Here is a 26288-nt window from a genome sequence, read left to right as displayed (position 1 = left end):
ATCTACAGAAACTTGCTTACTGGTTCTGATTCTTTATGCAATTTGTTTGCACTCAAGTGTAAATACAGTAGTATTTTATGCATACAGAAATTCTGTAGCTTCTCTGACAAACTCAAAAATGCACTTGGGGTTCTGAAACTGGCAGAATTTAGGAGAAATTAGTTTAAAAGGAGAATTTAGTTTAGAAATGAAATCTGTACAACTCTACCTAATTTTTGGATGCATGAACATTTTGGTTATAAAAGCAATTCTGTCTCCCAGAACATCCACTATCTGAAATGGCCTTTCCACTGTAGCGCTCCTTGTGATGAACTGTGCGTCTTGACACTTGACTCGTGTATGGGTTGATAGATGAGGTGTCCTTCCCCTGAAGTGAGGGAGGGATTGGGAATCTATAAACTGGCTCAGACAGTGTGTGAGAGAAGCTGTCTTATCATGAAAATGCTGATAAAATGCTCCTTTGGGGATCTAGACCTGGTTTCTTGGTCTTAGTCACAGTAATTACGCACCATGAGATGATTTTATAAATTAAAAGAAGTACTTGAAGTGGAAATGACATAGAGGAACTGATCTTGTCATTCAGGTGTTCATGCACTACTGCTATAGAGCAGACAGTGGTGCATGGTATGACTGATTATCATATACTGACTTTTATAATGTGCTATGATACTTTAAATTCTAGTGTATGAGGAGTATAACCAACAGAAAAAGAAGAATTAGCTTTAAGACTTGAGCAGAAGTTGAAATGCTTCAAATGAAAGAGTTCTACTTTTCATGAACTTCGAGCTGTATGCACATCTTTGTAGTAACTTCTGGTTATAATATTCTGTTAAAATATACAATATTCTGTAAAAATGCACGGTATTTTAGAAATCCAAGCAGTAAGTCATTTTTAGAAGAAGCTGTATGCTGTTGCTATAACCGTTATCTGCATATTTTCTCACAGTGAAAAAAAGCCCGACCTTTTTAGATGTGAACACAGGACCCTTCATCAGGACCAACAGTTTTGCCGATGAGCTTGACCTGGAGGGTGAAACGCTGTTAACCCCAATAACTCACATCTCACAGTAAGTCAAGGCCATTGAATTGTGCATTAGTTGACTTAGACAAGAGAAGCCAATCCAGGTGGGAGGAGCTGAAATACGGAGCTGATAGGGCTATCTCAGATATTTGCGTCAAACTCTTTTACCTTGAAGTTGGTGTATACTTTTCTGAGTGCCAGTAAATCTTCTTGTTGACCTAAAGAAAAGTTCGCTTGGCTTTGACACAAGGTTTTAGTTTTTAGCTAGTGTCCATGGGCAGCTGGTGGTTGATAGCCTTAAGATTTTCACATGCAGACAATGTGTGGGAGTACTTGCCTGTTGAGAATTATATTAATCTCTCCATCGTTTTCCAGTGGAATAGCTGTAAAGTACAAATTTAGAAGTACATAAATGAAAAACTGGCCTTTAGATTTCAGCAGTACCTTCTTGAGTGATTATAAGATGATATGTATTGGAAGAAAAATATGTTTTGATCTTTATTACTGCTTTGTATTGAAATGTCTTGAAATAGGCCTATATTTTTTGTTTTTGTTTTTTAAAAGGTTTTCCACATTTCTTTTATGCTAAAATGTTATGTCTCTTCAGATTGTTCTCAAAAATTCTGAAGATAATTAAGATAATAGAACTTAAGTACACTATAATGTCAAAAGGAAAAATGAATCAAGAACAGCTAAATATTTTATTTGAACATCTTAAAAATATCTTTCACTGTCTAATTCAGACTCCTAACAAATTCATATTATTTGCCATAGCAAATGTGTGACTGTGTTTAAAAGATCAAACTCTTTCACCTTGCTGGCAGAATGAGAGTTTCTTCCTTTCCTATTCCTAGAAATCTGACTATTTCTGCAGTGAAACCACAGATGAAAATTCTTGGCATACTTACGTTTCAGTGGTACAACATATGCAGAAATGCCTGCTGCCAATTTTCAGGCCTTCTTTCTCAGTGATATAAATAGCAGAGAAGCACAAACATACATGCTACATCCCCTTTAGAAAGGGTATGAAACAAAGAAAATGTAGGTTTTGGAGAATAGTGCTGGCTCCCAAACAAAATAACTTGCATTCTCAGCTGAATCACCTACATGCACATACATCTGTAGGCAGAGTTTAAGAGACTTTTATTCTGGAAGATTTCTTAGTGGTGCAAGCAGGAGGAGGAAGTCATAAATTTCCTCTAGCCTTAGACAAGAACAACGGAGCAGCAAAACCAGATCTAGAAGTTTCCTTTTCATTGCTTTAAAAAAAAAAAAAAAGAAAAGAAAAGAAAAAAAGAAAAAAAAAAAACAACCAAACTTACCACAACATTGCAAGGCTTTCTTAAAGGGGAAATACGCTTTGGTGCCAGGAGTTTTCATCATCCAATTTGAACTTGCTAATGATTCCTTTTTTTCCTCATTGTCACCTTGAAACGTTATGAATAGTAAAGTGCTCTTCTACTTTTAAGTCAGACTGTGTAATATTTGAGAGGTGATTTTTATTACATTATTGTCACTTCTGGGAGCCCTTAGGATAAAGGTAATGTGAATCAGCCAAAAAAAATATGGAACTAGCATTCATTTACTTGTTCATTGTGTTTTTGTATTTTTTTTTTATTGTAACCTTCATTGAAATTCCTATATCGTTCTAGATTGTAAGTAATGGAATATTACAAAATGTGTCCATGCATTTGCTTTGAGTTGAGTCTATATTATATATTAAGGTAGAAGAAAGTGTGGGTCATGTATTGGTAGCTTGTTTGTTTTTGGTTTTGTTTTGATTGTTTCTCAAAGACTTTTTAGTTCTCAATTCAAAACCGGATAAACTGGATTAAATGTAAAGCTGGATAAAATATTAATTGACTTGCATCCCTTTGAAGTATGGGTGCCCACATGTTGTATAGCTTATGGGCTGCTCACTCAGAAGTGCGTTTACTTGGTATGCAGTCGATTAAATGTCGAAACAAGGCCAGAGAGGCCCATAGGTATAACAGTTTGGCAAAAAGTTAGAGAAAACTGTGTTTTGCAGAGTTTGTTGTTGTATTTCACATTTAGATAACAGATTTTCTCCCCAGAATTTTGGAATTAAGAAGTCTGTAATGCTTTTTTTATTACTGGGTTGTACAGTGAAAAGCAAGTTATTGTGCAGTTTCACCAGACACACGTGCTGCTGGATGTTAAAGACTCGCCAATTTCCACCAATTATTTGGACAAATGCTTATTTTTCATTCTTAATTTCAAAGTCCTAAGGAACAAATGTTTATGAGCTGTTATTGCACGTGTCAGGAGAGCCTGAATATTAAGTGTGTGGGAATATAAGTAAGCGTGAAATTTAGGGCTATCACATATGCAATATGATTACTCCAAAGTAGTTGATAAGGAAATAAGCAACCGTTATGCAAGCATTGCCAGGCACTTAACAAAAATGCAGCACCAGCTATGAAAACAACTTAGTAGGGAAAAGTCAAATAAAGTGCAAATAGCTCTAGTTGCAGGTTTTAAAAGCAAGTCATAGTCTATCAGAGAAACAGGAGTATGAAGGCAGTTTAAGGAGCTGAGGCAGTGCCTCTTCTATAGAACTCCTGATCTAGGAATGCTTAGGTTTGGTATTGGATGCATTATTTCCTGGTCAATTACATACTCATTACAACACGTGTATGAGTTTGTCCACCAACCACAGAAAGGTGACACCAGAATAAACACGAATGTTTGAATGTCATAAAGACATGCATAAGTATGACACAGTTACTTGGAGACACGCAACTGGAAAATGACTTTAATTTGACGTTGTGGAAAGTATTTCCTTTTGACACGTAACATAAATCTTCTGGTAAAAGTGGGAAGTACCTGCTGCATTACTGTCAGGCAAGCACTTCATATCATTGTGGCTTAAAGTGAAGCTAACTCACTTGGCTTGGGTTGTAGACAGAAAATTCTATTTTTCAATTGTTATGACAAAGGCTTTAGGTTTTAGGCCTAAAGTTCCCTTTAAATTGAATTTCAATGTCTTTCTTGCTTATGCAATAATTATTCCTTATTTTTTATACGGAAGTGCATTTTCCAATTGAATCTAACTTGCTGAATTTTGAAATTAAATAATTATATAGCTAATATGGCCCTATTTCTGTGGAATTAGGGGAAATTTTTCATGTGGAAAGATGGCTGCAGCTGTTAATCGTGTCCCTGCTACTTTGAGGAAGCAGAAATACAGAAGCACTTTCAGACCTGATGTTTAAGCAGGAAACAGTAAAACAATTTTGTGGCAGATGCATGAAAAAATGCAGAACAGGATAGTAGCGGATAAAAGAGTGTGACTGTGCTTATTCTTCTATGTGAGAAGTTTCATAAGCTTAAGATTCAGTTGGAACAACCTATTTGGCTGTCAGAACTCACCCAAAAAGTGAACTTTGAAACATACAAAATGGGGAAGAGGTGAGTTAAACTGAGCAGAAAAGAAAGAGAAGGAAATAATGAAAAATTCTCAATCCAATATATCTTCATATAATGATTTCTTAACTCCTTAAAGCAGTTTAAATATAGCTCCAATTCTTCATTAATTTTTTTCAGAAATAAATTCATCTCTCTCTTTTTCATTTCCATAGTTTTCTACTCTCAAGGTTCAACAGCTCATTAAGCAGTGGCTTGTTTAATCAGTTTTGATATATAATGTATAGTACTTCTTTCTGCTTCCTAGTACTTTTTTAAAGGAAATACTCTCTAGATTTATAGAAGCATCTAGTTTGGAAAAGACCTTCCAGATCACCAAGTCCAACCATCTGTCTGACCTACCCATCACTAACCCGTATCCCTTAGTGCCATAAATGTATTGTAAATTTATTACAGAAATTAAAATATAAAGATAGCCCTCGAAAACTGTGTTTAAACTCCATATATACAAAGTTGGTTGTTGGTGTTTTGTTTTTTTTTGTTTGTTTGTTTGTTTGTTTTACAAAGTGTACAGGGTTTGATGCGACCCCAATTGAGTACTCATTTGTGTAAGATTGCATAGGCCAATATACTCTCTGTGCAAAATTGCTGGCAAAATTCTTGATTATCAAATCATGAATGCGTTATTCCTTCATATATCTCTCTATCGCTTAATTTTAATTTTTGTTTTGCAAAGATTGATGTCAATCCAACTACTTCACGGAGTGTATTTCAAAGTGAAAGCGGCTACATGGTGCATTTGTGTTCCTATTGCTGTTTATATGGTCAAAATAACAACATGGTGTTTTAATGATTCTTTCCCATGTTTCATAGGTCTCTATTGAGATGACAAATGTTTCATGAGATAAGTGTTGGTATTGCTGATATACTTACACTTGTAAAATAATTTTTCAGTGCAGGATTGCTTACCGTGATCTTTGTGTTTAATGCTGTACACTTATACTAGAATAAAGCATTAGATTAAAAACAAAAAGCAGTTTTTTCTGTTAAGTGTATTTCTACCCTGAAAAAAAAAAGCAACATCAGCTTTCTTTTCTATCTCTGTCAGCATCTCAGGTGTGGTGGAGTCTTTTAGGCATTGTATTAGGAGCAAGTGATAGGTTCATGTGTTGGAGATGTTTTTAAAAACAAACTTTCATATAGTTAAGCAAATAAATTTTGTGCTTATTAATTTTTAGATTGGGGAAATGGCTGCAGAGAGATCTTTCTGAGAAACTGAAATGAATACTTTGGGACACTTTATCATTTTAGTTGTATTTCAAAGTGAGCTGACAAAAACTGAGTGCAGTATCCATGGTGCTGCAGTTACCAAAGGCTTTTCATTGAAGTAATGTTTCCTTTCATATTTCCTTATGATTTTATTAATGTTTTATGTTTTAATTAGTAGCATATAATCTATTTGCAAAACACAGAACAAACAGTTCTGAATGTGTTTTATAACTGTCGCTTTTCTGTTAGATTATCAGTGAATAGAATCCCTACTTGCTTTCATTTGATAGCTCATATTGTAACAGATTCCTGCTTTTATCTTCCTCTTCTATGCCAAAATGATCCTGCGGAGTCTAAGCAAATATTTCTTTTTCGCTCTGAAATAGCCAGATCTAATGGCTGTCTTCTACTGTTGCAAGAATTCTGTTTGAAATGCTGCTAACAATACATAAACCGTGACTTCCACGGGGTCCATTTTATCATTAATGACAGGGCATGTTGGCAAAATAGCAGTAGGAAATTGTATGTAAAAATATTCTTTGGTTAATTCCAGAACTAAATGGTCAAATGTCACTGATTACTGTGCTTTGTAGTATTCCATTCATTTACTTTACTCCCTGTTGCTGAATCTGTTGATTTAATAGTTTTATAGATAGGGGTGTGGACTCATTCTCTGAGTTGTTCCCTCTCATGCTTTGGTTATTAAATTACAGTAAACGAGGCCATAGAAAGAAACTTGAGAACTCTGGATGTATCAGGAGTCAGATTTTACTCATCAGTTCAGCTGCTTTGAGCCACTTGGCCACATGAGGATATGAAGTGTCTGTTGAGCTGGTTTGATAAGCAATCAAGGAAGACTTTTTCTTTTTTTTTTCCTTTCTTTTTATTTTTTATTTTTTATTTTTAAACTAAGGGAAATCCCACAATGGCAATAAATGAAAGTCTCAGCATCATAATCCCATTCTGATTTCTCATTTTTTCATTTTGCATCCTATGGCAGAGGAAACGTAGTGACAGTGCAGCCCTAAGTGTAATTAATTCGTTAATTAAACAGTGATCAAGACATTGTGGTCATCAGGAAGAACTCAGAACTCCTCTGATTTAAGTTAGCAAATTAAGTTAGGTAGTTCCAGATTTAGGGGCCTGCAAATCTTGTGCGCATGTCAAGAGTTAGGTGGTTATAGGAGAGTAGGGTGTAAGCAAACTTGGCTATTTTAGGTAGGCTGTTTTCTTCATACTCTGTCAGAATTTGATTTCTGACTTATGGATATTGTTGGAACCCAGAAGCACTTCCAGAAGAGCTATGACATTTCCACTGTAGCAATGAGCTGGTAACATCAATTTCTTGCATTTTCTTCTGCAGGTGTCTGAAAATTGTTGTAAACTCTTCTCTGTTTTGCTCATGAAAAGCACTGTAGCCATTGCTATGTGGAAACAAGTGTGCTACTTTGATTTCATGTGTTACTGCTTCAGCAATGTATGTATGTATGGAATCTCTTATCCTTTGCCTAGGCTTGGGCTGACAACAGTTGTCATTGCATCTGTAATACCCGACAGGTGGGATCCCAGCACACCAACAGAGTTGTGTGCTTTAATGGTACCTGATGTCCACCACAGAACTGGTTAAATTGGCTCATTGTGTCTTCTGTGATACAGGCAGCTAATGGTAAGCTTCGTTTTCATAGACGAATTACCTGAGATAAGATGAAGTTGAGGCTTGGGCAGATCTTCTTGGTGTCTTATTTCACCATCAACACCATAGGAGCTGAGCTGCTTCTGACAGTACAATAAGTAATATGGCTAACATCTGTCCCATGTGGTTACTCATTTCTTTTATCTTTAGGGAGAAGTTTTTGTGTACTGTGGTGGGTGGTTGCTTTTTTCATAGATTAGATAGAATGGGATAATTAGATTGTTTCCTTTGATCTTGTAGAAGACAGACTGTAGTGCTCTGTTAAGCTGGATTCAGCAGTGCTGTGCTGTGTTCTTAATATTAGCAAAAACACAATGAAAAGAATTGGATTTCATAAGCTTAGAGAGCAAACAGGTGCAAAATCAGGCAGCCACCCAGAATTTCTGATTTCTTCCCTTCTTTTGTTGTAACTATCCATTTATCAGAGAGGAAATGGTCTTCGTATATTCAGGCTTTTTTTTTTTTTTTTTACTACATTAACCAGAATGTAGTATTGAACAAATATGTTCTATGTTACAGTTTATAAGCATTTATGAAATAATAATTCTCAATCTGTACCTTTCTTACTGTTAATGGTCACTGATGAATTCCAGTACAGCATATAATTACTATTTGGCTATTTTATGTATCTGACATAGTATAAAAGTAATGTGTTGACTTTTCTTAGTGTACAAACCATCTAGACAGAAGCTAAGATAGCTTAGCTATTTCTTTTGTGTTGCAGATGAACGTTGCATTCCTTGGTCTCCAAGTGCTGGTTTACATCTTGATTGATGTTAAGTAATTAAGCCGGACTCCAGCTGCTTAGTGGTTCAGAAGTGCAGGGTTCCTGTGCTGTAAAAACAACAAACAGTTCTCCACTTACTAACTTTTATCATTGTTTACTTTGGGCACCATGTAGAATAATAAGTGCAAAAGCTTTTTTTTGGGGGGGGGGGGGGGGGGGCGGGGAGGGAGGAGGAAGGGGAAAAGCACAATAAAGATGTCCCAATTCCATCTAGTGTTTGACAAAGTTAAATTTAGCATCATCTTGAGCTAATGCCAGAATTGGAATTAAAAGCATAAACAAACATTTTGTTTCTACCGTGTGGATGGAGGATAGCTTTACTTTTTCTTTAGATGTGATGGGTAACAGTTTGTATGGTTCATATTGTGTATGTTTATGGGCAAGAAGACACGTGACTTAAACACAAAACACAGAAACCCAACACTTTCAGTGTTTCCAAAACAATGAAGTAGAATCGTGGACAAACAAAAAATGAAGTAGGAATTTTGTTTAATGATTTGTTGAATGTATGGCAAATAATAGTTTTCAGCTGGTTGTGGTAACGAATGCTTATCATGAAGTTGTAAAATTTGTTACTTAAAATATCAGCACCATTAACATATTTTGAAATCTGTGCACGCCATCATGCCTGAATGGATTGCAGTGTAGCAAACGTACCTGGATTTGTCATCACAGCTCTCCAGCGGGGATCTCTGATATTCCTACAACACTGTGGTAATACCTACTAAGATCAGTGTGAGCCAACCAAGCAACACAGTTGACCACTGGATCTTTATTCCATTAAATAAGCATTTTTAGCAAAATTGTTATTCTAATATTGGTGTATACATTAGCATTCATAAACATTTATTGAAGTAGTAGCTGTCAATGAAAGTGTAATTGCAGATATCTGTTTCTGTGTTTGGGGCAGATGTAGCTGGAAACTGACATAGGAAAAAAAAAAGCAAATAGTTTGTATAATATATTTTTGACATAATTGTATACTTCCAGGCTGAACTATCAAATACAAACATGAAACATATCCTATTAAAAGCCAATAGCACGTGTGACCAGGGAACCCTTATATTTTAATTATTGGATAACATTTCATTTATAATAAGGTCTTGTGAGAACATCTTTTGTACGAAGTGCGTTATCTAGGAAAATATGGAAATCTACAGCTGGTTTAAGTATTGCAGAGTACTGCAACAGGACAGCAGTGCTAAAGGAAAATACCTTTTTGTAATAGTATTGATGCACAAAGAAACAGTTTCGAAAGGAGTAAATGAGATGGTGCATCTGTTTTGTAGTTGTGCGATTGCTTGGGAAATGGCAAGCTGTAGGCTAAGTAGAAGTGAGCTGAAAATTGTTCAAATGTGCTATGAACACAAATGGACTTTTCATACAAACCTCATTCCACAGTATTTTACAGAGATAAATATTGCATTTGCAGACTTTTTTTTCGCAGGAAAATGCTGCTCCCAGGAGGACCAGGGCTTGATTCAGAATTTAGTATTTTCTTTTTGCTGCACTTCTTTGGAAATCCTTTTTGAGCATTGACACGCTACTGAGTTTCTTCTCCAACTTTCTTTTTCTGATTGCTGCTGAGGTTTTTTTTTCCTGAGTTAAAAACACGATCAGTTACAATGGATGTGTGACACGTGGTGTCCCCAGCCATGGCCACTTGCCCTGGACTGAGAGACCACATCAGGTAGCTGTTTACTGCAGTGTACCTTCTTCATGCATCTACTGATGCATGCGAGACTGAAAATAGTTGTTTCACTCAGGGATTTGGTCATTCCTATGTATAGGACTGTTTTGTTTTGATCACCATGGGAAGTTAAAATAGAATAGGGTAAAGCATTTCCTTTGTGTTGCAGATAAAATGCCTTAAATACCTTACAGTAGCTGTCAGCTTGCTAGAAAGCTACAGAGGAGCACTTGACCTTTTGCTTGTGGTTGTGTTTTGGCCTTTGTTTTCCTTAGGTTATTGTACTACACCTGTTTCTCTGGTTACTGTGCACCTCTTGAGATAAAAGTAAATACAGATGCTAGTCATTGCTGTGCCTGGTAACTCCTCTACTTCTTTTGCAAGGAAAACTAACATTTATCTATCTTTTCCCCCCTACATTTTTGTCCCTTCTACATGTAAAATGCATAAATACAATGCCTAAAGGAAAGTGGAACATGAAGTGGTATCTGCTGTCAGCCTGGCTGTTGGGCTGGAGCCTGCCCGCCACAAAGTCCCATCTCCTGTGCGACCAAGTATCTGCCACGCAGAAATGTCACTGTTCCTGAAGAGGGAAGTCGTTGGCAGTGATGGGGTTCCCAGTGATTTGATCTTTTAGGAATTCTGAACCCACATGAATTGTACTCGGTGTGATGCAACGTCCTGCAGAGAGCCAGTGAAGTGAGCAGAGCACAGCAGAAACATAATAAACATAATACTCTGCATGTAATCTTAGTTTATGAGAGTCTGCATTTCGTGATGTAGGGTTGTCGTGTTTTCAGTGGTCTGATTTTGAGGAATGGCACTTCACAGAGACTAGATTTGTAAAAAGAGCTGTGTTTTAATGGAAAGACGATGCAAAAAATGTTTCTAGATCCCTACAGAACTTTGGTTCACATGCAGGAATATGAGGGGTGGTAAACTAAGAGTTGTATCTGAGGTGTTGCATTTGGAAATCACTTTCATCTACAAGTTTAAGTTTACCATTTTGACCAATACTTAAATGTATAGGAAGTAAAATGTGCTTGAATTGTTGCCATGAACTGTTTTTCTGTTGTACAGTGCTGTTACGTTAGGAAGCAGTTGAACCCCTATATATCCTTTTTTTTTTTTTTTTTTTTTTTTAAAGCCTGTTTTGATGCTAAAGTCATACTAATACTTTTAAAAATGTGACCCCAATATATGTGGGATCTGATTTTCGGTCAAAAGCATAGAAGAAATTGTGAACAAAGAGCTTATCTTTTGATGAAATGGGTCTTATTTTGTTGTTGAAATACATTGCTTTTAAAAATGAGTAACTTACTTTTATTTCATAAGGTATCTCCAGCATTCATTAATATTGCTTACAGGAAAGTACTAGTTGAGTTCCTGGCGATCGGTTTGCGCTTTATTTTGCCATACAGGTGTTTTCCATGCAGGTTAGCCGTTGTTCAGTGACTACTGAGCCCTAGCTTACTTGTTAAAAGACATTCTGCAGTAACAGTGGGATCCAGAAGTGCTCATACTGATCATCACTCTTCTCCAGTTGCCAGTTTTGTGTGGTAGACTTCACAGGCATCATTAGCCAGCAGTGAATGGTTTGAAAATCCTAACAACCCATTGTTTTTAAGTTGCTTTTCACACAAAATGGAAACTTATTTTGGACTGTCCCACAGATGGCAGCACACAGGTAACATCACCAAAGTGGTATGGGATGTCAATTTTCCTTTTGCTTAGCAATATGAGCTGTCACCTGTGCTCAGTTCACCGGAGTTGGGGTTGAAAAAACAAGAAACAAGCTTTGTCTGAAGCATTACAAATTCACCTAGACCTGAAAGTCAGGGGTCAAATTCCCTCCATTGTTGAACGTGTAGTGTTCTGGAGCTTTGTGTGGGAGACTGCAGAGGTAAAACCCATCCTTTTCTTCTCTCCTTTTACCTAACGTCTAGGATGCTAAGTTGCCACATGTGCTATTGTTTGCCTTTTTGTTTTCCCCTTGTATTGGTTTCCGGAAACACTAGGCTGGATTTAGAGCTCAGCTGTGTTTGGCAGTATGCATATGAATAGCAAAAATGATATTTTATGCTGTGTCTATTCCTCCTGAAAATGGACTGACATAGAAAGCTCTGTTTGAAGGCAGTAATCTGTTTTGGCACAGCACTGGAAAATTTGGGAAACTGTGCTTTACAGACTGTATTGTAACCCACAGTCCTGCTGTACTGATCTGCTTTTAGAAAAATATGGTACTCTTTCTGTGACGCTGAGAAATTCTGTTTTGGCAGCACGTATGCCAATTTCTCCTCTTTCTTCTCTTTCTACCATATACCCTTATAGCTGTTTATCAAATTGTGCAACAGTTCTGCTGGTTCTTATTTGCTACTTCATAGAGTAAGTGATACAAGGGAATCATGAAGTCTATAGCATAATTACACAGGTGTTATAAACTTCATCCCTGTGAACAAATGCCCTGAAAAGTTAAATGCCATTTATTGTTCCACTTGCTGTGTGATTACTTACCTTCAAATCCTTAGGCTCTACAAGCAGTTTCTTTGTTTTGAAGAAAAGGTTAGGATTTGCATATCTGCTTTTTCCTAGAGAATTTGCACCATACTTTGTGGTATGTATTTAGGACACATAAGTGAAATGTACCATATAAGAAGTCTGTCACTGAGTCCTGAAATGGCATATAGGGTAATAAATAATGGATGGATACAACCAAAATATATTTATTTTTCAGTGGATTTCGTAAGCATTCTCAATCCATCTGCTTTTTATTTTAGAAACCTAATCCTCTCCTGCCCATGTACAATTTTCAGATACTAATTTGGAATGCATTCTTTTCCACATCCTTTGTCACACTCTAGAATGTTGAATTTAAGTTGTTTTTTTTTTTTTTTTTTTCCTTTTTCTTAGCCCACCCACATGGGGGCACCTGCTAAGGGTCTTCAAGGGTACTTCCTTGGCTCTGCAGGACTCTGAGGTTTTCTGTAAGTGTGTGTGCTGCATCTCCTTCATTCATCATTATTACATCCTAATGTAGGTCTCAGGTTTGCTAAATTATGTTAAATCACTTCCATATTGAAACACATGAATAATTTTAAGTCACCATGTGCTGCAAACAGCAGGTTCAGATTATTAGAGCTCTTAATTGCTTCTGTCTTTTTGTTTGAAAGCTTATGGTGGGTTACTGTAAATTACAAATTGGCAAATAGTATATACTAAAGGCTTTGCAGTATAACCATAAACTGCATCTTTAAGACATGGTGCATCTAGAAACTCTAAGCACAATATAAAGATATGAACTGCTCAAAAAGCAGTTCAATGTAAATCATAGCTGATGGAGCTATAGTCAATATCCTTTGCAGAACCTCTGAGAGAAGTATAGTTATTGAAAATATTTGTATAACAGAAGGCTGTAATTTGTTAATGACTTTTTTATGCATGCAAGGTGCCTGTGTGTCAGAAGGAAGTGAGAGCAGGGAGAAGGGAAAGGATAAAAACAAGCCAACTGTCTAAAGTCTGAGAATATTCACATCTGAGCTGCCAGTTTTTTAGATCGGTTTTTTAATGGAAAAGGCTGTTTGTGCAGAATACAGAGTGTAAAACACGTGAAGGGAGAGACGTAAGATTGGTAGGTATGTGAAGTTGTATGTGTTGGAGAAAACATTCCAAGTGCTTGTGGTGGTGTTGACAGACTGGGCACAGAGACTGAGAAAGACGGTGTTTAAACAGCAGGAAGTAAAAATGATTTTGAGAGCTGTACTTTAATTACTGCCTTACCCCAGTCCCATCTGCACTTCCTCTGGCCTGTTCATTGAAAGGCCAGAACATTACAAACGCCTGAATGAGCATCTTTTGGAAGGGCTGGAAAGGAAGGGGCAAGCGTTAGGAGATGTCTTGGTGAAGCAGATGGATTGTGGGGGAAGAGGGTAATTGGAGGATGTAAGCTTCAGTGAACGGGAAGGTCAGTCCTATCAGCAGTGATGAGGAGGAAACAATCTGAGGATATGTGAGAAAAATTAGCTGATTTTGGTGATGCTATTGAGCGCTTTTGTTCTTAGAATGTGATGCCTTTAATTTTGTTGGAATTGTTGGTATTTCAAAGGTTCAAAATATTACAGTTGGTTTGGCTTAATATTTTTCACATCATTTTTGGTGATGTTGCATTCTAGGGACCTTGGTACTCCTCTAGGAAATATAAGGATGTGGATGCATGTTCAGAAGAAGAAAGCTGGAGGAATTAAATTTGTCATCTTTTTTTCTCCATCTTCCCCTTTCCAAGATACCTTGGAACTCCTTCAAACAGCATTTCTTCTTGCACCAGTACTTAGTCCTGCCTCTAGATCTTTGTGTTTAGAAGCCATTAGTGTTCTTAAGCTCCAAATAATTTCTCTCTTCCCTCTTCATACTTGCTGCAGTCACTCCTAATTACTGGGTGTGCTCGTGCAGGGCCTGTGCTAACAGAGAAATGCAATGGCTGCTTCCTTGGGAAAGCAGAGGGGGAAACCCTGACGGCTCCCCAAACCTCAGAGAAACAGCAAGGGAAAGCTGAAGGAGAGACCGGAAGCTGAAGTTAGTGTTGAAAGCTAAAGAGGTGAGCAGACTGGCAGTTTTGGTAACATAAGCACTTTCTGGTTTAGCTTTATCAGAGACCCACAGATAAGTGAAATGGGCAAAAATGCAGTATTTTCTGTGGCTTTATTCTAGTCTGACTTTCTGAAGAGGAAGGGCTCTCATCCAGTCTTGTGACTCGCTTTTCTATGACAGGTGTTCCTCTCTGGACAGAGGGCTACTCCCTCCTTTATTTCCTTTAGTTGTAAAGCAGGGAACCCAGTTCTTCCCTTGGTTCTTGATTGCAAACGACTAATCTAGCTCTGACTGCCATCTGCCAGCATCATCCCCAGACTCCCACTGACATTCACCATCTTGGCTTTAAAAAAAAATAATAAAATAAATCTTCTGTAGCTCCTTGATGGCAGATCTCTGCAATCTGGCCTTAGTTCCTTGCCTTGCTTAGATCTTCGCAGGTGCCACATGGGTTACTGATGCCTGCATTAAGTCCACATAGCCATCTTTGCCCCTTATGCCGGAGGACAGATTATAAGGTTTTTTAATGCATTTGAAATAATTGCTGAGTTTATGAGCACATGTGTAGCATATTAATGTACGTAAACTATACATGGAAACAAAGAATCATTAGGAAAAAAATGTTTGCAACTCTTAGAAGCTTGCAAATTAAGTGTGTTCGTCAAAGATGTTCTATTTGAGGGAATAATGTAAAATGTAAGTATGTGATCTGTATGTCTGTGTGCACACTTGCATCTCTTATGTCCTTTATGAATTTCTCCTTGTAGTGTGCATTGCCCGTGTTGATGCAGGCTTCTGAATTCAGAGCTGTTAGTGAATTCTACTGTACATCTTTCTTGAAGCTAACTAACAAGCAGTGATTTCATGTAATTAATTTTATAACTGGGGGGAAAAAAAGAATTTTATAAGGAAAACAGCCCTTGAGAGGAGAAACTTCTGATTTGTTTGTTGTTAATAAGCTGGTCAATTATTTAGGACTGCATCACTTTAGAAATACGTGCTGCTAATCTCCAAACCGTTTTCTATTATCCATATTCTACATTATGTTTGGTGATAGAACTGTAGAGCTCTAGTTTCATACTCGAAAATTTATTTTCATATTTTTTCACCTCGAGGAAAGAGAAATAAAAGATATTTGAGAGCTCAACTCCCGAAAGCAAGTGGATCCAGTGTAACACAAGGGGCAGTCGTGTTATGTATGAAATTAAGTCTTTGAGTTACTCGGCTGTGGGTTAATAGCTAGATGACAACATTTGCATAGAAGGGTAGGGTGAGTGCATTCTTTTATTTCAGCAGCATTCACTGATGCTGTAAGTAGAATGTTTGATGCAGTTTTAGGAAGTATTCATTTTTAATCTTGTTTTTAGAAGATCAACAACAAAAAAAGCTGTGTACGCATGATGACAAACATCTTGTTCTTATAGGTTAAAAAAATCTATGTATATTTAAAAAGAAGTGTGTGTACCTATGCATGTATAGAATGATGTAGGTCATGGATGTGATAGATGACATCAGTACTCTCCCCACTTGTAACCTGTAGGCATCTTAATCAAGTGCTAGTGTCTCCTCAGGGTTTGGGGTGGGAAGAAATCTAAGCAGAAAATATCTTTTAAAAACTTTGGATACAAAAGGTTTTAGTTGGAATGTGGAGATGGCTTTAAGACTGTTGATTCTAAGAGAAGGGTGAAGTAGGAGATCTCTCCATATTTGTTTTGGATGGGAGATAAGATAGCCCTCATAGAATCACAGAATGGCCTGGGTTGAAAAGGACCACAATGACCATCCAGTTCCAACCCCCTGCTATGTGCAGGGTCGCCAACCAGCAGACCAGGCTGCCCAGAGCCACATCCGGCCTGGCCTTGAGTGCCTCCAGGGATGGGGCATCCACAATCTGCTTGGGCAGCCTGTTCCAGCGCCTCACCACCCTGTGTGTGAAAAATTTCCTCCTAATATCTAACCTAAACCTCCTCTGTTTCAGTTTAAGACCATTCCCCTTGTTCTATCACTAACCATCCTTGTGAACAGTCTTTTCTCCTCCTGCTTATACGCTCTCTTCAAGTATCAGAAGGGAAGACTTGGCAAGGTCAAATCAGAAATGAGGCTATTTCTCAGCCCTGGTCATCATGTCCCCAGAAAGGCCAATGGGATAATGCTCAGTACTGTTGGTGAACGCTCAGTAAAATCACTGTGTTCAATGCTTGGTGGGAAGCAGTAAAATTCAAAAGGTGGCAGATGAATCAAAGTTTGTTGCAGATGTTGGTGTAGTATTTGACATGAGTTATGGTCCTCTTCTGCTTTCTGTTTGAAAGACCCAACTAGTTACATAAAACTGAACGTTCTGGATCTGCCTTGTAGGAAAGACTGCATATGTACAGAGTCCCAGAACTATAATTTAAAGAGATTTTAATCCTAATGTGTCATGAACAAGTCTTGCAGCACAGCTCTCAAGCATAATCTTCCAAACAATTTCAAACATAGATCTGTGGTGAGAATAGATCCATAAGAAGAATGCAGGGAGGAAAAGTAAGTTAACAGCTCCATATGTGATCTAATTCTATATCATGTTCTAGAATGTACTGATCATTGCTGTCACTTGGGATGTTATATTTGTAATAGATTCTTTATTATGGCTTACAGCATCTTGTTATATTTGTTTTTGGGGACTGAGTATTAGTTTCATTAACTAAGACTTAATTTTCTGTCAGAAAAGAGAAATATAATTTGTATAATTTTTCCCTCATGACTTCCTGTATTTTAACCTCCTTATTCAGATGATACAAACAAGGAAAAAAGTATGCGGAAGTTGTGTGTGCTGTCGCATAAACCAACTTTTGTTTTTTTTGCAAGGAAGCAAGGCCATTGTGATCCTATTGTCCACATGTCATCAGTTGCCAATCCCTAGAGACCTTTTGAAAACATAGTTTAGCCATATTCAACTTTGTAAGAGTAGAAGGTCTAAATGATGCTCAGTTTCATGAGATAGGCAGTTTTGGAGGAGAGGAGGAAGAGATAAAGGTCCCCTATTGTTTCCTTCACTGAAGTGAAAGCTTTTAGTCTGCATTTGGCCTTACTGCTTGGCAAGGTACAATCTAGACAGTGGCCACAAGAAACCAAGTTTTGTAAATTCTCCTGGGTAAAAGCTATTTCTTCTTTATAGAGAGCATGAAACAATATCTATGCTTGAAAATTGGAAAATGCCAGCTTTAATGAAACGGAGTCCTACAGTACACGTGTGCACTGCACAAGTGATGACATTTTTAGGGAAGACTGCAGCAAATAGGCTGTTTTCTGAACTATATTCACTTTACAACAGTAGTTCCCTTGTTATAATAAGCCGATTGGTGATGGGTCAGGCTCAAAGGATTAAAGTAAATGGGTTACATCAAGGTAATGGCCAGTCACTAGTGGTGTTCCACAGTTCTCCATGTTAGGACCAGTTCTCTTTATTATTTTCATCAATGGCTTAGATACAGGACTTGGAGGTAGTAAGTTAGTTTGCAGAGGATACTGAATTAGAAGGAAATGTTGATTTCTTCAAGGGTAGAGGCCTTGCAGAGTGATCTTGACAAATTAGAGTGCTGGGCAGTCATCAATTCACATAATGTTTAACATGAGCTAAGTGCCAGATTCTGCACCTGTATCAGGGCACCCTTCGATATTTGTACAGATTTGAATTTTGGGTGGTCCTATGTGGAGCCAGGGATTGTGTGTCCCTTCCAACTCAAGATATTGCATAATTCTAAGATAAGAATTGTGTAAGAGTCCGTAACTGACTTTTCTCCAATACTTCTCTAAACTGTTCCATCTTAACCCTGTTTTTAATGCATTCATGGGAGGGGAAGGCACTGTTACTTCATGGGCACGGATGTAAGCTGTAGAGTATGATATTTTTAGTGTTTAATTTAAAAGCATCCTAAAGATGAACCTCAAATTTACAGATTTTACACCAACAGTAAGATCTAGAGATAGAGTTCTGCCTTTTTGGAAGACATTCAAAACTTCCTACTTCAAAACAGGGGAAGAAATTGTTGCTTTGTTGTTCTTTTATATAAAATCCAAAGAGCAGTTGCACCTGATTTGAGATCTGTCAAGTTTTTTTTTGTTTGTTTGTTTGTTTTACTATTTTTAAGAAAGATGTTTAGACACAGAATTAAGTATTTAGTCATTACAAGTCTTGGTTAAAAATGTTGATAAAGGGGAAGCAATGTGTTTTCTTTATGGTTTTATTAATGAGTGTTTGTTTCAAATATCTAATGAAATACTATAAAACTGGGAAGGAAAAAAAAAAAAAAGAAAAGAAAAATCAGGACATTGCATGAAAATCGTGTCCTGATCCCAAATATTATGATCTATCAATATGATATCAGTGCAATGTATGGGGCAATATGTTTTCGTTCCATAGAATCATAGAATACTTTGGCTTGGAAGGGACCTTTAAGATCATCTAGTTCCAACCCTGCAAGGGCCACCTCCCTCTACACCAGGTTGCACACAGCCCCACCCAGTCTAGCCGTGAATGCTTCCAAAGAGGAGGCATCCACAACCTCACTGGACAGTCTGTTCCAGTGTCTCACCACCCTCACAGTAAAGAATTCCTTCCTCATATCTAGTCTGTTTTACATACTGAAAGGTGACTATGTACTTTTGGCCCTTTCTATAAGATTATTAAATGATAGATTTTTCTCAAATGGAAAAAAAAAATGTTAAAGGTTGGCTTATCAGCTTGCCATGGGAGCTGGCAGAACTATGGATATATGTGGCCAGATCTGTTTGTCCCTTCTTTCACTGGAAAGGCAAAGTATATAATTTCATAACCTGGTGAATTTAAGTAGTTAAGAAAGAATACCAAAATCATTTCCATAAAATAAAACTTGTCAGTATCTGAGGGATGAAATTCAAAGTGGTAGCACGTATATTTTCAGAAGTTCAGTTTTAACTTTGGGCACATGCTCATTTATAATCCTCATCAGACAATGCATTTGTTCTCTTCGACAGCTGAATAAGGGGAAAAGACATGTTGAAAAATGTGTTCCTGTCCTCTTTTTCTGTGTGTTTCTCTCTACATCTGTGCTGAGCAGAAACCCTCCGGGTATCCTGGATTGTATTTACCAGGAAGAAAGAATACCTGACTAGACTAGCATTGCTCCTCGTGATTAGGGTGTCATCAATTAACTTATATGACTCAAAAGTGAAGCTTGCCAGTCATTTTAAAGCTTTGGATAATGAAACTCAGGAAATTCGTTCCTACGGCAAGTTTCTTCAACCTTTGTTTAAAATAGTATAAAATAACTTCCTTTAATTGTGGAAATGCACTGTTGGCAGAAGGCTGGGGTGAACTGTAATGCTTTAAACATTAGAAAACGTCAGCCCATCGTATCTGACAGGTTAGAACTGGTTTCTCAACACATCCAATAGTAGACAAATAGCAACAGTATAATAATTAAAGCTTAATCCGTGTAGTCATAAGCTATTATAAGTAATTGTGACTATTGCTACTTGTCATTTGCTTTTCATATCTTTCAGAGTAAGATTTTTTTTTTTGTCCTTAAAAAAGAGAAATGGCTCCATGCTTTTGTAAAGCCTGGTAGGACAGCTTGACAGTTATGCAAGCAGCTGTCTGCAGAAATTCATTAAATGTCTGATTGCACACAGCCATGTCTGACCCCTGGTGCTCACACTGAGCTTTGCCACCTCCCAGCTACCTTCTACTCTCTGGTTCATATTGCAGATATTCATTTACAGGGGTGAAGACTTTGCTGGATCTCCTTATAGCGTGATCCCTTTAACTTAATAAGTAGAGTTCACATTTTCCTGTGAAATGCAAAAGGAATTCAGACTCTAAATGCTGTGGCTTTGCAGAAGAATGAATGTGGTACTGTAGCTGTTTGTTACTACTTTTCTGTTAAATTGTTTGAGGATTTTTCTTAAATGACGTAAGAGAGCAAAAAAATGGGGACTTCTTGGTCTCCAATGTACTAGATTTTGCCTGTGAAAGTACGGATGTTTTCCAATCTGCTATGCACCCCACAGTGTCACCAAAGGATTTCCCAAGCAATTCTAACGTTCAAATCAGGTGTAGCTTTTGTAGTATTGCAGGGAATGCACAACACCTCAAATATTTGGCAATTGTGACCTTGTGACCTCTTAAGTTATTTCATCCATCCTCTTTATTCTGATTTTTAATTTTTAACATCATAATTCTATTAAGTTTCCTTACTTAATGGAATTTCCTTAGGACCTCTAAAATGGTCCTCTCACCACTTGTGTATATTTTAGTGCCATGTGTTGATTTTACATGGTTTATAGCTAGAATTTGAAGATCAGTGTGGAACTCCTGGTTCCTGAAATGATGGTGAACTGTTTGTTTTTGTTCTCCTCCCCTTTTATTGACACTGAGACATAGCAGGGCTAAATCATGTCAAGGCTGAAGCTACAAGACTTAGCAGGACAAGCCATAAGAGTGAGCAAATGACTATAAGATATACTAGAGCTTCTAACTGCAGGAAATATTTTCTTAGACAAAGTATGGTGGAACTCATGGAGGATAGCAATGTTCTAGTTTTGTCAAAGCTGGGTCCTCATTTGCCCCATTGTCCTAAGGTCTCAAGAAGCTCTGTTTTCTGCTTCTTTTGCCCTAGTGTGTGCACTGATACTTTGTTACTGCAACTTAATGCTAGACAATGCACGTTAATACAGTACAGTAATTGGTGTACTGACCGTTTCATCTATCCCACAAAATGCCAAACTCAATCAGTTGAGTTGGTAATTAAGCCAAAGAAAGAATACGCACTTTTTGAGACTAGCACTCTTCTGAACATGTAGACCCTGATTTAGGTAATCGAGTAAGCATCCACTTGGAGTACTCTCGGAGTCCTAATAGCTTCAGTGGAGGTAACATTTTGTTTAACATGTGCCTGCGTGTGTTGCTGAATCAGATCCAGCTAAATCTTTGTAAAAAAGATCAGGGATTAGAACTGAGATCCTGCGATTCTCTTGTTTGGACTGTGTCTGCCAACTATGAGCCAGGTTGAGTAATCATAGCATTGCCAGCTTTGAAGAGCTCTTAAATTATGAGTTAGGCTGTGCTGAATCACAAGACTTAAAGAAATACTGGCATCTCTTTTTAACCTTTTGTGTTCTTAGAAGTCAGGCTATGCGTAGTTTCAGGTTCTTTTGTAAAGCTAGAAATACATTTAGAGGATTGAAAATGTTCACATAAATTCCTGAATTAGAGCTTTTAAGTAGCACAGTAAATAGTAGGAAACATTAAATATAAAGTGGCAGTGGTTGATAGCATGGCGACTGAGGTGCACACTTTGAAACTACTGTGGAAGAAAATGCAGGAAATGCAGGTGCCCTAATTATTGATTCATTCATTTCTCTTCATGTACTCTATCAAGGGAAATATACTCAATCTTCTAGATTTCTTTTCAACCAGTTTAACCAGTTCATATGTTCTATACTGGCCCATTTGCATCCACAGAGATATGTTGTCTGGAGTTGACCACCCACTGTTGAAGAAAGTAAAGAAATACTGGCAGTATTTTTTTTTCCTGTGAAGACAGACATAGAAGCAGCTAACATACTGATTAGATAATTACTGCAACCAGCCTGAAAAGGATTTCAACATTGAAACAGAGTATGAACTCTGCATTGTTACTTCTGTAGTTTAAATAGACAGCTAATGGAACTTGGAAGTTACTGTACTCTGCAAATGAGAACTGCCATAGAACATTTGCTACTCTGATTATATATCTATCATATTTGAAGCAATCTCCCTAGTTCTTGACATTTATATCAGGTTTTTCTCAAACATCAGTCTCTTGATCTGCATATCATCTTTCTCACTTGGGCACACATACATCCTATGCCTTTGTTTACTTTCATCACCCACAGGGAGGAAACCAGCTTGCTGCTGGTTTTTGAGAGGAAGCCTGGTTCTGGCAGAAAGGGAGGAGGAAGGTTCTGGTTTTGTGGAGGTTTCTCATCTGTGCACAAAACAGACCTAAGCATAGAGAAGAAATTGAGGTATAAGGAAACATGCATTATTTTAATGAATTAAGCAGCTTTTACTACTTTTTTGTTTGTTTGTTTTTGTCTGCTTTGACTGATATATATCTTCTAATATTAAGTCTAGAATTTTTTGAGCTTGGCATATGAGAAATATGTTTACATTATTAGAGAACTGACAGCCTATTTACTGTCTGGAATACTTGGCTATAAGGGTCCCATTTTTACAGTGGAGGAGGAAGTATGCAACAGAAGTCAAAGAAAAAGCCAGCACCAAAGCTCTTTCAGCTAGGGGAAGCTAGGGAGCATCTGAGCCCAAACATTAGAACTGAAACATCAGCCTTCTGTATGTCAATAGAGGAAGCTTTACCCCGACTGCATGGAAGGCTGTATGTATGTGTATATAGGTAGGTTGCTCTGAAAATAAAACCTTTTATTTATTTTCATGGAAACGACAACAGATAAAATGAGCACAGTAACACTGTTTGATAGAGTCAATTCTCAGCTACAAAACACTATTTGTCAACACAATCATTACCATTCACTATGCATTTTTCCCAGCATTGAATAAGAGCCTGCATGGTGTGCTTGTAAAAATATGCACCAGCGGAGGCGACCCTCTGTCGCTGTTGGCACTGCTGAGATGCACCACTCACTGTGCTCACATTGACTGGTTGATTTCTGTAAATGTTCAGCAAGCATCAGTGAAAGTCAGTGAGTGCCATTTTTTTCTATGTGGAGGAATTCAATGACACACCTTTGCTTCATTCACACTTCCATGTCAGATGCCGTTTTGTCAGACTGCCCCTCTGCTGCCATCTGTCACACAGTGACAGCATGTAATGGAATGTTGATGGGAAGGTTCAGCCTCTACTGCCATACCACCAACATCTGCCTCTGATGTTGTGGGCCAACATAGTAAAATAGGAGGCATTACTTTCAGAGCAGGTCTGCATAAATGTGTGTGCATATTCATGTAGAGACTCATTAATTCAAGTGAGCGCTTTTTATACACCATTTGCTCCTCTCTGCTTTTAAGCTGATTTGTGCTCCTTAATTGCTCTTGTACTTTTGGCAGCTGATGTATCTTTTGTGCAGGGGAACGTGATGCCATTTTCTATCTACTATAGTCCCTGTTTTGCAGTTTGTTGACATTACCAACAGATTCTCTGCAGCTACTCATTCCCACCTCCTTCCACCAACGCTTTGTATCTCTGAAGCTTTCTGCCAATATTAATTTTCTTTAAGAAATATACATGTCCAACGTGGTTATCCTTTCTTTCTACTCAGGTATAAGCAACGCAGGATTTATATTTTATACTGTTGTCTATAGTTGTGACTCATTTATTGACAATTTCTGCTTAACGTTTACGCAACTGTGTGTACTCTCACAACCACGTGCGCTCAGATCTCCTCATCAGGGAAGCACAACGTATCTGAGAGCCAAAGCAAAAGCAATGGAGTGTTTGCTCCGAAGGTACACAGGGCAGGCGGGCGGTGCCTTTCCCGCCAAAATCTGGAGGTTTGCTCTGCATTCCGGTGCTGTGCAGGGGGTTTGTCGGCCCAGCGCAGACACATGTTCAGTCTAGCAGCTCCTCTTTCAGCCAGTGTTTGAGCAGCGGTTAAAAGAAGATGCACTCATGTGGAAAATCCTGGCAGCAGGCGCTGCGGATTGTGTTACAGCAGCTGTCCTCAATGGGGAAGCAATGATGTTTACAGTGTGTGTTTTTCCATGGAATTTTGTTTGTCTGCTGCACATACACAACACGGGCTATTCTTCTCTGTGGTACGTTTTTGGGTACTTTACATACGCAGCATTTTCTGCCGCAGTGTTTGTCTCTTAAATGTGAACACAGACGTAAGGCAGTCTCTGCTTTGAAAACATTCGCAATTAAAAGTCTGCTGTGTAGTAATTCAGGTTAATCAGCATCTCTGAAACCAGAAAGAACTGGGTTGAAAAGCCTTGCTGATCTGAAACACTCGATCGTGCTTCAGTGTATTTGTTGACAAATGGGGGAGAATGAGAGATTTTGTTGAAAAGCAACCTATTTGTAAGCACAAAAAATTATTGCAGTCTTTTTGGAAGCTTGAGGAGGTGTTGTGAACTGAATTGCAAAGGCTTTAACTCATGGTAACAGCACTGAATGTCTCATTATATGCCAGAATCCCCTTTTTTGTATTGTTTTTTTCCGACAAACTGATGTGATATGGTTCATAGCTGTTTTTAGAGGAGTCGTCATTTTAGCACCTAGACTATAATTGGCACACAATAGTAAACAAGAGTGATGTCATTCCTTCTCCCTCAATCATTCTTTCATTTATTTTCCAGGGAGGAATCTTTTCCTTACTTTATTTTTCACTTACTGAGGTCACACCAGTGAAATACAGTGGGTTTTGCATTGTTTTCTGTAGCTCTAATTCAGCAAAATGCTTCAACATTACTCCAATTGGATGTTAGGAAGCTGTTGGATTGGATAGGATTGAAGCATGAGCTTAAGTCTTATCTAGAACATCAAGTAATTTGTAGCTTATGGACAAGCAAATGCTGTTTTTTGGTTTGTGTTGTTTGTTTTTCCTGGACTCATACCTTTTATAAATTGGATGTGAATTAAATCAAAAGGGAAAGGGAATTCCATGTCTGTGCAATATCCCTGGATCCTTCAAATATCTGTCTGTCCTGACAGCACTGTTGTGCAATGCAGCAAGGTGTGAGGAAAGAGAACCTCCAGGCAAGCAACTCCTCACTCTTTTAGATAACTCTGTGAATAAAGAGGAGCAGCACAGAGCCTGTACGAGATTGAATGGTCAGCCAAAACCCCGCATATTCAAGCTGAATACATTTTTTTCTTGTCTCAACAAATGTGTGCCATGGGGACGGATCACTTGGTGTTTTGGTATTGTGATAGGATATTGATGGAGAAATGTAGTGAAGTAGCCTAGCCACATTTTGGGAACGTTAAGCCCTGAAAAACGTACAGAACAAAGATTTAAGTAGCATTTGGATATGCACATGCAGTATTTAGACATGTGATCATCTTAGATTTCCATAAAGGGGAAATGTTTTGTGTAGAGTTCAGCCAGCCTCTAGAGATGCACAAAATCATGCCCTGAAGCTTCCAGCCTGGTGTAATTAATGGATATCAGAGGAAAAAAAGAAAACAAAAAACAACACCCAAATGGGATACAGAACTTGTGAAATAGTGTGCTTTTGCTTTTTCTAAAGTCAGTGTTCATTACTGTGACTTCTTAACTTGAGCTGAGGTAGTGCGTAGAAACAATCCCCGTGCTCCACAGTGAGATGGTCTCTACCTGTACCACTGGGATTCGGAGTTTCTGATATTTCCAAGCTTTTGTCTTTGTATACTGGATATAGAAGCTCCGGCTTTTAATTGCACCAGATTTTCACTTGAAAGACTGCAAGCATAGCAGTATCAACCTCCTTATCTTGTCCAAACTTCTGTCAGCGACACAGACATCAGCAGAGGGCTTTTAAATCTGTGTGGCTGCAGCCCAAAACAGCATGACATGTGGAAGGTGAGCAAGACTGCAGTTCAGACAGTCTTCCTTAAGCATCAGAAATATCTTATTTCTATTAGTACCTCACACAGTCAAGCCGTCATAGTTGGTTTCATCCAAGTCTTCTTTCTCTTTGATCTTCGTGCTGCCTGCTATTATAAGATACTGAATGATCACCTCCTCCCTCAGGCTGTCTCAGTAGTTTAGAGATGCAAACTTTCAAATCAAACAGTTTATGTTCAGCTAGTTCCCACTTACTCCCTACTGCTGCAAACCAGCCAAAGCAAAGTTCACAAAAGAGAAAAACAGTAGTGCAAAACACTTCATAAAT

At 37.9% G+C, this 26288-nt stretch overlaps 1 protein-coding gene across 7 annotated transcripts in view; it reads left to right on the top strand.

The window, feature by feature from the left end:
- Positions 1-26288, top strand: part of KCNQ1 (potassium voltage-gated channel subfamily Q member 1) — a 332148-nt gene that overhangs the window by 104666 nt on the left and 201194 nt on the right. For 6 of the 7 annotated variants that reach the window (XM_085224288.1, XM_085224292.1, XM_085224293.1 and 3 more), the window contains one exon: positions 947-1067. In XM_085224288.1, coding sequence (XP_085080414.1) covers positions 947-1067 — 121 coding nt within the window. Of the gene's footprint in view, positions 1-946; positions 1068-4157; positions 5432-26288 lie in introns of those variants that run through there. The other variant, XM_085224294.1, reaches the window with a different exon arrangement.

The sequence above is a fragment of the Meleagris gallopavo genome, chromosome 5 (genome assembly GCF_905368555.1).
Source record: "Meleagris gallopavo chromosome 5, MGAL_WU_HG_1.1, whole genome shotgun sequence".
In the NCBI taxonomy this organism is placed as follows: domain Eukaryota; kingdom Metazoa; phylum Chordata; class Aves; order Galliformes; family Phasianidae; genus Meleagris; species Meleagris gallopavo.
The sequence above is the reverse complement of the archived record's forward strand: the minus strand, read 5'-3'. Positions and strand labels throughout refer to the sequence as shown.